Source organism: Halictus rubicundus, chromosome 3 (assembly GCF_050948215.1).
Source record: "Halictus rubicundus isolate RS-2024b chromosome 3, iyHalRubi1_principal, whole genome shotgun sequence".
In the NCBI taxonomy this organism is placed as follows: domain Eukaryota; kingdom Metazoa; phylum Arthropoda; class Insecta; order Hymenoptera; family Halictidae; genus Halictus; species Halictus rubicundus.
The window spans coordinates 17,975,657-17,988,851 of NC_135151.1; the positions used below are offsets into that span (position 1 = coordinate 17,975,657).

Genomic DNA, 13,195 nt, shown 5'->3' on the forward strand with positions numbered 1-13,195 from the left:
TGGAATTTTTCCGCGATCGTTTCCAAAAAATCGCGGTATCTGTCCGATGAATGATGAATCTAGTCTCGACGAGTTTCCTGCACAGACACGCTCGCACACGATCGTCCGGTTGTCGTTTACAAATAGGATCGCGCCGCTCGGGGAATGCGGTTTTCCTTGAACCTTGCGCCGCGCGGCTCTGTTCGGTGTTATAATTAATAAACGGCGTCGTCGCTTTTGTCTCGTTCGGAACGACGGCGCGCCTGTCTCGGAAGCTTCCGAACTTCCTCGACGTCCAACGATTTTCATTGATAACGGATCACGAACATCTCTCTCTCTCTCTCTCTCTCTCTCTCTCTCTCTCCTCTCTTCGTTTCTGCTGTTTATCTCGTGCGAGCGGGCGTACGCTCGCAAACGGCGCCCATCGGCCGATGACTCGCTGTTATTCAATCGTGAGCGGGCGCGCGCGCACACGCTCGCGACCCCGAGCTTCCGGTATCCAATGCACCGCGATCTAATTCCTAACTTGTTACTGCTAAACTGCTTTTTCTGGGACCGACAACCGCTTCCGCGGCTCGCTCGATTCCCCCGGAAAATGATTCTGCTGAAACGTTGTTGTTGTGTTAGAACATTAGATAGCGGGAGAATTAATTATCTAGATTTAGGAATTCAGTTTTGGGTCGGTATATTCATTGCGTCAAGACGCAACGAGAGGGAAAGAGTACCGAGTGCTTTTAACACTAGAACTACCGAGCAATAAATAGACGTATATTGCTTTGTAACAGTGACAAGACTGTGCCCATTCAGACTCGACAATGAAGAGGTTCGTTAAAAAATTTCCGATGAAAACATTTTTACACTTTCAGTAATTGTAAAAGAAAAAATTAGGAACCAGTCATTTTGACTGGTCCGGTAGTTCCAGTGTTAATAAACGGCTCGTGCTTTGATAAATTGCAAGTTTTTCCATCTCGCGTGTCGATTTTCGACAGAATCCTTTATTTATTTCAACATTTTGCTCTCTTGTGCTTAACTGCTCGCTACACAATCTTGTAAAACTCGCACCAGCAATAACGCCAGTCTGCAAAGCGTGAAAAGTTGACGAAACACGACAGTTTCCGCAAACCGGGAGGTCGATGAATATTAATCAGCTTCTTTGTATCCGACTCTTCTCGGTAAGAGGTCAATTTGAAATCGCCGATTGATCATCCGCGCATCGACGGCGACAAACACGCGTGCATCTTAAAAAATATATGTATACGCACGGGATTGAACGAAGACCAGGCTAGACGGATTTGATACAACTGTTTCTAAAATTATCAATAGACGACGTACGTCTGTGTCACAGCTGCTCGTGTTTAGGCGCCGAACATATTTCCATTTCGCGTAAAGACGCGCAGTCTGCCGGCGCTGAAAATAATTTCGCACCGCTGGAATCGCGTCCCGAATTACCGCGGCGGTGAGCAGGAGTGCAAAGGACAAAATTAGGGTCAGGTACGAGTCGTGGGCCAAAGTTGAACTCGCGGGCCGGGAATAAACGTCCGCGTGCGAGCAGCGGCTATTAGAAGCGACGCTCGCGGCGATTCCGCGTACACGTTCACGGCCGCTTCGTTTTTATCTCGTTGCACTATAAATCGTGTTTCCTCTCCCACCCTCTCTCTCTCTCTCTCTCTCTCTCTCTCTCTCTCTCTCTCGGCGAGAGAGGAGACGCTCCTCCGCAGCCGCCTTGTTTCCGAGCGAAACGTCGAAGGATATTTTAATTATAGTATCGTCATCGATTGCGCGGCGTCTCTGTCGGCGCTCGTATTCGAAACGCGCGCGCCGCTCTCTCCCTCTCTCTCTCTCTCTCTCTCTCTCTCTCTCTCTCTCTCTCTCTCTCTCTCTCTCTCTCTCCGGCCCTCTCTCTTGTCACGACCGAAAATTAGCGGCAGCCGCGTGTTTATGGGAGCCTCTCATCAGAGCCGGGCCCGATGCGGCGTTATCTAATACAGCCGGCCACGATAACGAGGAACGACCATTACCGCGACCGAGCGTGACATTAATCGCGATTACGATTACGACGATTACGACGCCCGGCCCCGCGAGGAAACGCCAAATTATTTCGCCTGACACGCCCTCCGTGCCAATCATCGGCGGTCCTTGTGATTTTACAATTTTTAAGGGACGTTGTCCGAGCGACACGCGCCGATTCAGCTGCTCATTTGCTAAACTGATTAGCTCCGCGAGGTAAAGAGCGGAGAAGATCGATCGACTATTCAGTTTTGAAAGTTTTTCCAATTTTTATCATCCGGTAGTATCAAGCTTAACGAGCTAGGAAATTGATTTTAAACAGAGAAGGGTTTGGCGTCGGCCAAACTGCAGATCGTCTTTCAATAACGAACCCTCCGGTCTAATCAGATTTTCTCAAAAATAATCTGCTTGAAAATTATATTGGAAGTTGGGCGATTTTAATGAAAAATCGTATGTAGAACGTAGAAGTTTTTCGATAAAAATCTATTTACGTATAGATGTAAAGTTTTTCCATAAATGTCACATCTAGGCGTCTAGATAAAGGATACAGAATAATTGGAGTTGGTAGTAGATATAATACTAGATATAATACTAGACTGCGCATTTCTATGCAAAATGAAAATTGTCTGCGCTAATTTCTAGGCACAGGAACTAGACATTAATTTTCTTTTTCTTATTAACTACAACGAGGTGCAAGTAATGCAAGAATACTTTAAAGTATTTTAAATATGTCCACTGGCTCGCATTAGGTGCACCTGTATTTGTCATAAATACATAACGCGATCTATATATTACATTTCGTAACCACTGATCTGCGACTATATGCACCTATACTTCGCTCTTAATGTCAATTTGTATCACGTTCCAACAGCTGAATTCACTGTGTTCTTACGAACGTGGAAAATTTTAACAAAATACCCGGTCCTGTCTGATAGGTCCCATAAAAAGAAATTTAGCATTAAAAAGTTAGCTGACAATGCTTTAGGAGAGTCTAACAGGTCAAGATCTAACTTGCCAGCGGACGCGTTCCGTACAGTGACGTTAGTTCCGGTGAAGTTTGTTCATGGTATTAAACAAGAGGCAGGAAGTCTTCCCAGCAATTTGGATTATGAAATATCCTGGATATCCCTGACAGGATTACGCGGTGTTCATTCACAAATTACACCTCTCGATTACGGTTACGTTCCAAGACGGTCGGATCGCTGTTGTGTGTACACAGTTTACGTGCGATCCTCTGATAACCCCCTAATCGCGGTGCGCCGTCGTTCATTCATAAACTCGAAATTCATTCAAAAATACGCTCTGGTGGTTCGTAAGCGGTGTATGTGTACGTGTCCTAGGATTTATTCCGCAGTTACTGCGATTAGCAGACCACGGATTCCACGCTTTTATGACAAAAATGAGTAGCAGCAATTTGACAGGGTAAAGACTGAGAGGATACTGTCGATCTAGTAAAATTGTTAAAGCAAAGAAAACATTCCTAAGTGGGCAATTTTCAGGCACTTTTGTCGTCCATAATTTCTTAACAAGAAAAAGGACTCTCCCTCCTAAAATCCATACTAACCCCATACTAGAACATACTAACCCCCAAATCTTATAAAGCCCTTTTCTATGAAATATCCCAGAAATATCCTGATTATACACACATTTTCACCGACGCCTCCAAAAGCAAGAAGGCTCTGGTTGTGCAGTTATCCTCCCTGATGGACATATCTAAACTCCACGACTTATGCTCTATCTTCTACAGCGAAGCGTTTGCTATTAAATCGGCTCTAGAACTTACCATTAATACTAGTAACCCCAAAGTCTTAATTTTTCTTTAAGCGTTATTTCTGGCCTGGCGAATCATGATAACAGAGAACCAATAATCCGAAAGATATTCAATTTAATATCGACCTTATAAAAAAAAATAAAGATATTGTATTTGTATGAATCACCTCACATATGGGAATCGCCGGCAATGAGAAAGCTGACACAGCTGCTAAAGAAGGCATAAGAACCTCACCTCAAAATTTCCCGATCTCTCCCAATGATCTAAATTAAGAAATAAAACCTTGAATTTACTACAAAGTTTGTTTTAGGTTTCCAAATAATTGATTACTCATGGGTCCCCCTAATAAATAAGAAATTAAAAAGAAAAAGGAAACTTACGTCTATCGCGTGGCTAAGTTTTCTTCAAGGACCGGTTTATCCCCGGCACTGTTGAAGAATTATCGTAAGTGTCTCTGATCGACAGCGTTAGCACAAAAGTGTAGTGGTACCGAGCAATAAAAGCGACCGACGCGAGGCTGTCCAATAAAGCATACCGAATTTATTTAGGCTTTGCACCGCCGATTGAAATTTACTCGACCATTTCCGACGGAAGTGTCCCTGCAATTGTAACAATTGTAAAACAAAAAACCGGTCGTTTGACCGTGGTGGGGTTCAGCGTCGGGTGCGGGGTTCTCTGTGTCGATGTCGGTGAGAGGAGGCAGTCGGTGCTCGGTCGCTCGTAAAACGGATGAGACGTTTTATGGGGGCGAGATTCATGAAACGAGAAAATTCTAGGACGATCTCCCCCCCTCTCCTCCTCCTCTGTGGAGTGGTAGACGGGGGTGTCGGGGTGCGAGCCAGGCCAGAATGAAGATAGAAGTGAATTATTTCGCTTCGATCCGGCCCGGAGGAGGACGCGGCGACGGGTCGAAGGGTGAATCCTCCTAGCCCCGGCGAACGAACTCTCGAGTGTCTGGGAAACGGAATGTAATTTACTTCGATTTCATTTCGCCGCGGCCTGATTTTTCCCTCGGCTCTCCCTGAATACATCTTGATTATCCCACGCGGATTACCAACTTTGTTTGCCGACGGATTCAGTTTAAACGCGCGCGCCACCGTATCTGTACCGCCTTCCCATTATCGATCCCCGCGGGCTAAGTGGATTTATTCGGTCGTCGATAAACTTCTGGTCGAACGGGGTCGATCCCGAGCTTAGACCCCCCGCCGCTGTTCCGGGTCGGCTTTGACCCGCCCGACTTCTTCGTTTCAAGACGGCAACAGCCCCCGAGAGCGACAAGGATGCACGATTCTTTATATCTCAAACGCTGCACGAGTAGATTGATTCGGTAGTTCCCCGAGGGAGCGCCATTTTGTTGCTCCCGAGGATGTTTTATTTGCCAGTGTGCGGCAGCTTGTTAGAGATTAGCGAATTTATAGCGCATGCCTCGGTGCTCGGAGAGAACGAGGGCAAATAGAAATTAACCCTTACCTGGTCCAAATGATAGTATAAACAAGACAATTTTATTTGTAAGTTCAACAGGGCTTATTCCCCAAGGGTTAATTTCTTTCCTGAATCAATTAGATTGGGGATCTTCGTGAATGTAAGAATGTTCTTGCGTTATTTCCGACACGTTGAAATGATTCAGAGGAGGCTTAATTCTTTGGGGCTAGGTGGGTTGAAAACTATCCCACCTTTTGCTTAGCTTTTTGTGCATGGTGGGACATAATTTAAGACACCGCGAAAAGTTGAAGTTACTCATAGTCATACAGTTTAATATTTTATTTCAAGTTTCTCATTCAGTTGGCAATGCTATGCACCAATGGTAAATAAGTGGAAAAAAATTTATCATCAGTAAGTTGTGTGTGCTGCTGTGATTAAAGTTGGCGCATTGTCTGACGCACTGAATTCGCAAAATTCTGTGCAACTAAGGTTTTTATTTTTGTTGGAAATGTTCTTTAATAGTACGTTATTCAGCAAACTACACTTTATTCCGTGTATACTTTATTAGTATTATAAAGGTGTTGGTATAAATAACGGCACAATGTTTCCGCGTATCGAGTGTTCAATCCTTATGTAAATAGTGTAAGTGAAAGCTCTTTCAAAAGTTGCGACCTGCACAGGCTAGCTGCTTCTACCAGACTGACTAACAGACTACGGTCTCGACTTTATGACTCCGCCTGAGTTCTTCTGTCCTTGGGAGAACCGCCCCTTACGCCTAAATCCTTATGCCTAAGACGCTATGGTATCGTTGAATTTCAACAATTTTCTTTAAAAGCGTGTGCCTCAAAGAGTTAAGCTCTGTACGCCACTATAGTGGGCTTCCGTGGAAAGCATCGGTTTGAACGGTAACGCCACTATAGTGGTTTTTGTGCCATTCGCGGCCAGGCGCGCCGTCCCTGGAAGGCAGAGTTGCGGACAATCGCGCCGTACCTGGGAGATAGACTTGCGGACAATCACGCCGTAGCTAGGAGTTAATTTTTATCACCTAGAAAATATTTATTTTGCACGAAGATCAGCTGTTTACTCGTAACACTCAACCCCCAATAATGCGCAGTACGGCGGGGAGGAATATTTCGTTGATTTCGAGCCGCAAGGAAAATGATTTAGCATGTGCACAGTAGCGCAGAAAACCGCGTAAAACGAGTGGTTCGGGGTTTTAATTGGTCGCGATGGTTAATTGCAGACGGCGCTGAGCAATCTAGAGGAGATGCAGCACAATTCCATGGTATACCGTGACAACGACAGGAGCAAGAACAGGGGGGTTGGACCGATGCGGGCACGTCCGATGGAGAAGAGGCACGACACCTCGCCGTACAGCGGCGTACCTTACCTGTCTCCACCGCCGCCGGACACCTGGAGGAGAACAAACTCGGACTCGGCTCTGCACCAGAGCGCGAACGAAGCCTGCCAGTCGGCCACCACCATTCCCCATCGACGAGGTAATTAACCCTTAGAGTGCTATGGACGCATATATGCGCCCGGCGAAAGCGATCGGTGTGGACTATCAGCGCATATATGCGTTAGTGAGACAAATATATGTGTTTCTTAGCTATGGCAGTAAAAAACAACAGATGATAGTCGCGACGGAACAGCATTATTAACAGAGAGGAAATGAGAGTGCTCGCGCTCGGCGTTTTAGTGTCCCCACTTTTGCTGCGTCGTCTTTTTAGCCTGGAACAGAACCTGCATCATCTTTTTAGCCTGGACCAGAACCTGCATCACCTTTTTAGCCTGTATTGGAACCTGCATCATCTTTTAGGCGGGGTCAGAGCCTACATACAAGAGCCTCTTTTAACATAGAAGTAGCATCCATTCTGGCATTATTTGGAATCCGCTGCTAATGATGCAGGTAAGATGATGCAGGTTCTGGTTCTCCGTCCACACCGATCACCAGCGCTAAAGCTCCGCATGCAAAAGGTTAACAACCACCTGGAGATATTTTACTCGAGTAGGAACGAACTCGTTGTCGGAGCCGAGTTTCTGTTAGGTGTGATTTTCTGTCCGGTCCAGATGAAAGTGTAAATTTTTGAGATCCTGATGGTCTTTAACTTTCATCAGCTGAAACCACTTAATCTGACATAGATGCAATTGACACCTGTTCCGAACGAACAAGGAAAAGATCGTTCGATTGTTGTCTTTCCCGCGGACCCAGAAAAGGAATGTCAATTCTCCGCGAGTCAACTACGCGTGTCGCAAGGACGGAAGTTCGCTTGACTTTCTCCCATGTAATTGTTAGGTGTGACTGCCGGTATAGTTGAACAACCACGCGGACGGTCGGCCGAAACTTCGGAATCGCATTGCGACTTAAAGAAAACACGGATCTTTCCCCTCGTTAACCAATTAAACTCGAGCGACTGCGGACGAACTTCCGAAACTCAATTACCACCGGCAAAAGCGTTCGGAATGCGATCGCGTGAAATACTTTGCACGGTGGAATTTTTCCGAAAAATCTAACTAGCTGGTCGCGTTGTTGACGGCAATTTCAAGCGGATTGTTCGGTCGATCGTTTAAACCCTCCGTGGGAAGTGGATCCAGACGCAGCCTCCACTGTTCGACGCGTCGCGTCGCACGAAATAAGTCACGTCTATGGAAATAAGGACGTAACTCATCGCTGCTAATTAAGCCTAAATGGATTCCACCCACAGCCTGCTGTGTCTCGTTTAAAATTCCTCAAACTACGTTAAAGTATTTGTTGTCTTCTTTTCGGGCTTCATCCAGCTTCCACCGCTTGTACAATGTTTCTCTGAAGTTTGTTTGAACAATGTTCTGAGCATGGTTCATACGAGCTCTTTGCTTTGGCAGCACTCTGGATTGTCTCCAAGAGTATGATTTTATTGCACATTATATATCGAATGCTCTGAAGGGCGTGGTGAGGTTATCCCCGCTATAGAAAGAGCCCCGAGGGGCGTGGCTTCGGTACTCTTCCTATGTATTTTGTCTTCAAGAGACGGGGCTTCGTTACTCCCTCTTTCTAAAGTACTTGGAGAGGCGTGGTTTTGTTGTTCTCTATTTCTAAAGTACTCGGAATGGCGTGATTTTGTTGTTCCCTATCTCTAAAGGACTCGGAGAGGTGTGGCTTCGTTACTCCCACTTTGTAAAGTATTCGGAGAGGTGTGGCTTCGTTACTCCCACTTTGTAAAGTATTCGGAGAGGTGTGGCTTCGTTGCTCCCACTTTCTAAAGTACTTGGGGAAGTGTGGCTTCGTCGTTGCCGTTTTCTAAAGTACTCGGAATGGCGTGGTTTTGTTGTTCCCTATTTCTAAAGTGTCCAGAGAGGCGTGGCTTGTTGCTGCCTCTACCTAAAGTACTCGGAGAGGCGTGGTTTTGTTGTTCCCTATTTCTAAAGTGCCCGGAGGGGCTTGACTTGTTGCTGCCTCTATCTAAAGGGGCGTGGTATCGTGGCCCCCGTGGTAAGTAGAGTCAGTACAATGCTCTACGGGGCAGTCCCGGTCCACTCTAAAAGTTGATAAGACCCTAATTCCTTGTCCTTCACCTCTCGTCATCTCCGCGTAGTGCATAAAAGCTTCGCTCGTCCGAACACAGCATCGTTAAAAATACCCAAGACGCAGCATAAATCATTCCGGTGGAAATCTAGCGGCGCGAATATATCGCGTTAGTCCGTGGGATTCCTCGAATCAACCTTTTTCCAGCGGACAATCTATTCTAACGAGCGCGTCAGGCGTTTAAAAACGCGTGTCGCTAGTGATAAAATATGCAATCAGACGTCCGCTTGTTAATTCCACGGCGACTCGAACAGCGTCGCGAGATGTTGTCTCCATCCCGGCCGAGAATCTCGCGTCGTCGTCGTCATGGTTGTCGTCGTCGTCGTCTACGAGCCACAAACGGTCAATCTGTCAGACACTCGATCCGCCATCTGTCGCGATCGTCCTCCGCACCGAACCACATAAATAATCAATTTCTCAACTTGACCCGAGCGTTCGCCGCTCCCCTTTCGGCTTCTCGCGTTTTTCCCCGGCTTCGAGAAGTAATCGGGGAGCTGCCTGGATGCTGCTCATTTTTTCCACCGAAATTGCACGCCGGCGTTCCTCGAAGATGGAGGTTAACGCGGTTGCAAATAAAATTGGACGGCTAATCTCGAGCGTAATCTCGCGACCATTAAATCCGTTCGCGCGCGTTGCAGGGAAAAACGATCGTTTAGAAAAATTCACACCGCTCCCGACGCTCTTGCTAAACGCTTTTTAATTCGTTCTATTATTCCTGGTGGAACCCTGTTAAAAACTCTACGCAATTCTTGTTCAGCAACCTGTTGTTACACCCTCTCCAAGCTAAAAATATTAAAAATATTCTTATTCTTCTATTCATTCACTTTTATATTCACTTCATTTCTTATTCTTATTCGTTAAAAATATCCTTTTACACCTTCATTTATTCTTCCACGAAACTGATGTTGGCGGACTGAGTAACGGCACCTGGCCATTTTCAATCTCCTCTCGAAGCAAAATGGACTCCATCCACGGAGGATTCGTAATACTCGAAGAAGATTGTCTTCGATAGAAAGTTTCACGCTCGGCTCAATATTTCGGGAATCGCGGCGCAAAGGGATGCGAATCTGATGCCGCGGAGGTTCGCTCGTCTCAGGAATTCCCTCGTTATCATATTACCTCGTTACCTCGTTACCTCGTTGCACAGCGAAGTAGCGAACGTCGAGTTTCGGTGTAGACGAAGCCTTTTAAGCCTCGAGAGCAGCGCCCGCTCCTCTCGCCTGTTAATCGCGGATCAAAGTTGCACCCGTTCATCATCGCCGTCACCGAAATATCCGGGCTGCTTTTTGACAATGAAAATCCTGGAAATTCTGTCCTACGAGAATCATCAACTTGAATCAACCGCCTCTCTTAATTACTCCAACTTACGGCAAAAGTAATTGGCACGATACGAGGAAGTACGAGAAGAATTATCATTCTCGTGGATTAGCCATTCGCGATTTCGAGACGCCACTAAAAAATGTTTGCATCATTAACGCTGAACCTACCCAGCCTTGAAAGTACACGTCTTATAAAAATGACGAGATTATTTGGATTTTACTAAATATATTCATTTAATCATTTCAAAGCATCTTTACAATTTCTGTGATTGTAAAATAAAATATCTGGAACCGCGGTGGTAGATTTAGCGTTAAATTTGTTTGCCCTAACCATTTAAGTATTGCATGAGGTGTTATATCAGTTTCATATCCGTAAACTGAAAGAAAAGTATAAAATGGAAACATTCTAGGTATTCTGATTTGATCGAGGTATTAACCCTTATCCCTCGAATGGTAACTCTAAGGCGCCACTAAAAATTGCTACACTATTATTTAAAACAATGTTCCCACTGTATTGGTATCTAAGAAATTCACAAAAATTTCAGTGTTGTCAGTACGAGTGATAGAAATGACTGATGCAGAATGGAAATATTCTGGGCCTCGGTTTTGAAACAGCTTCGAGTGCAAAGGGTTAAATTTTATACGTATCCGAGAAGGAACCAATACACCTCGATCGAAGAATCGAGATTAAACGGGCGAGAAGCGGCTTTAGCAGATTTCTTAAAAATATTGCGGAAAGTGGGTATCGGCGATGTAATTGATTGGAAGAGCGAGTTTCGGAGCATTCGGTGCAATCGCATAAAGATGCACGGGCTCGAATCGGGTCGTCGACCCCGGCTCGGCGGGTTTTCCGATTCCGGTCGCTCGGGATATAACGCTCGCGCCTTCGATGATTCCCTCTTAATCTGGGCACCGGCCGGCGACACGAGGGGATCCGAATTGAAACGTTATACCCGCAGCAACGTAACCAAGTAGCATTACATGGTGTTGCGTTACTCCCGCGAAATCAGACGCCCCGACTTGGATTATATGTATGGCCGACGTCGAGGTAAATTGCGTGTCCGGGAGCGTGCGGCTGCCACGGGACACGGTGAAATTGAAACCTTTTCGGATCGCTGTTACTTCGACCGGACAAAATGCTTGAAAACAATTCGGCCCTCTGCAACAATTAAACCGGGCGGCTCGTGTTTTGTCACGCATCCTGTTTCATTGAGCAGCCTCTTTCGCTTCGCGTACAAACGAATTAGCACTCGAACGGCCACTGTAAGGCGACGCTAAAAGCTGCTGTACCATTGTTCAAAATTTTTTTTATTAAATTTGTATGTATTTAAGGAATTACGAAACATTTCAGTATCGTACGAGTAAATTGCATTTTCGTATGTATAACATGAAAAATATATATATAGAAGGGAGATATTCTAGATTGGAAGAAATATTTCGTTTTGGAGTTAAAATAGCTCCGAGTGCAAAGGGTTAACATTAAGCAGTGCGTATTGCAATGCGCGGACTATTTCTTTTTATTGTAACTTTTCTGGCCGAAATGTACAGCGGGCGAACAAATTTTTACAGCCACAGTATGGGAACCATAAGTGTTTCTTATCCACGCAGCGAATAATATTACTTGTTGAACTTTGATATTTCATAAATAGGATTTTATATATTTATGATAAAAATGAGTAGCTACAACTTGAAACAGTGGAGAGCTTAAAAAAATTGAAGAGCGTCAATATATTGCTTTTCAACGGACCAACATTATTGAAAAAAGGAAGACGTTCCTAAGTATCTCCTGGTCCTTGCAACAGTCATTATTTTGCACAAAGTCTCGCAGTTTAGTGGCTCTAACCATTCGATCGCCCACAGTATAAATTGATTTAGCACGATGATTTAGCAGTTCGTATACATTGCACGCGAGTTGAACGATACAATTAATAATCTCAAGATATAAACGTCCAAGCTTCCCGAACGGTGCGCCGAGGGTTTTGGCGCAATGCTACTTGCCCCATAAATTTGTAACGCCGGATCTCTTAATTGTCATTTCGAAACGATCTCTCGCAATAATTTGCTGGCCGAAGCAAGTAGAATGAACCGGTATGATCAGACAAGCGCAGACTTTCTAAGTTACGCGTTTTTTTTTGCTCCGGCTCGCTTTCACGGTGTTTTTTATTGCTTCGTTTGCCATGCAGATCAGCACACCATGAGCGGATCCGGGAGCGACAACCGGGACCTGCACCACGGATTCATCGAACGGCCGAGATCGTCCTGTGAAATGCCCCGAGTCCCCGGGATCAAGTGAGTCCTCCAATCATCTGTCCTCTGAAATTATTTTTTAACACTAGAACCACCGGATGAGTCAAAATGACTTGCTCTCAATTTTTCCTTTTAGAAATATTGAAATTATAAATACTACTACTAGTATGTTCCCACTTTTCCATCGAAGTCGATATTCAAACAAAACTGACACGACATTTAAAGAAATGCAATTTTGTTGTTGTTATAAGCCAACGTATGCCAGTTGCATTTAGTGCTCGGTAGTTCCAGTGTCAAGGCTGCTGACATTTCGCAAATCTCATAGACCTCGATGGTGGTACAGTGAATTCTCGATATATGTCAACAACACGGGTCTTGCCAGCGACGTGTATCGTCCAGGAGCCATACCCGTGTTATGTTTACAGTTCTCGGCGCTCTGAGGCCTCTCGAGCTTCGTGGCTCATCATTATCCGTAGTGGGGATAATTCCGGGACGTTTATCATCCAGGCCTTGGCGACATATATAGAGAAATCACTGTACTAACACGGCATTTGCCAGGGTATTAGCTCTGGGTTAAGAGCCAAGGGTAGGGAAACGTGTTTCAAGTTTTCGGCTTTATTTCGCAGAGAATCAAGACAAAGTATAGCTCGATTTGTAGCTGGAGATATTTTCCAGCGCGCGCTGCTCTCGATTTCATTCAGAAAACTCATCCAATGGCGTAAAAATGCTTGGGATTCCACGGCATGCGCATCGTCAATTTTTTGCTTACTTGTAATGCTTGTAATACCAAATTTCCGCATAATATCTTCAGCTCCATCACCAGCGCGCGTTAGATCGAACCTTCCTCTTTCGAACGAGCCCTTTCCCAGCGAAAAATATTCTCATATA

The 13,195-nt window shown here is 45.2% G+C and overlaps 1 protein-coding gene across 4 annotated transcripts in view; it reads left to right on the forward strand.

The window, feature by feature from the left end:
* Positions 1 to 13,195, forward strand: part of Crtc (CREB-regulated transcription coactivator) — a 115,320-nt gene that overhangs the window by 73,823 nt on the left and 28,302 nt on the right. For all 4 annotated transcript variants that reach the window (XM_076785894.1, XM_076785891.1, XM_076785893.1 and 1 more), the window contains 2 exons: positions 6,423 to 6,678; positions 12,244 to 12,349. In XM_076785894.1, coding sequence (XP_076642009.1) covers positions 6,423 to 6,678; positions 12,244 to 12,349 — 362 coding nt within the window. The remainder of the gene's footprint in view (positions 1 to 6,422; positions 6,679 to 12,243; positions 12,350 to 13,195) is intronic.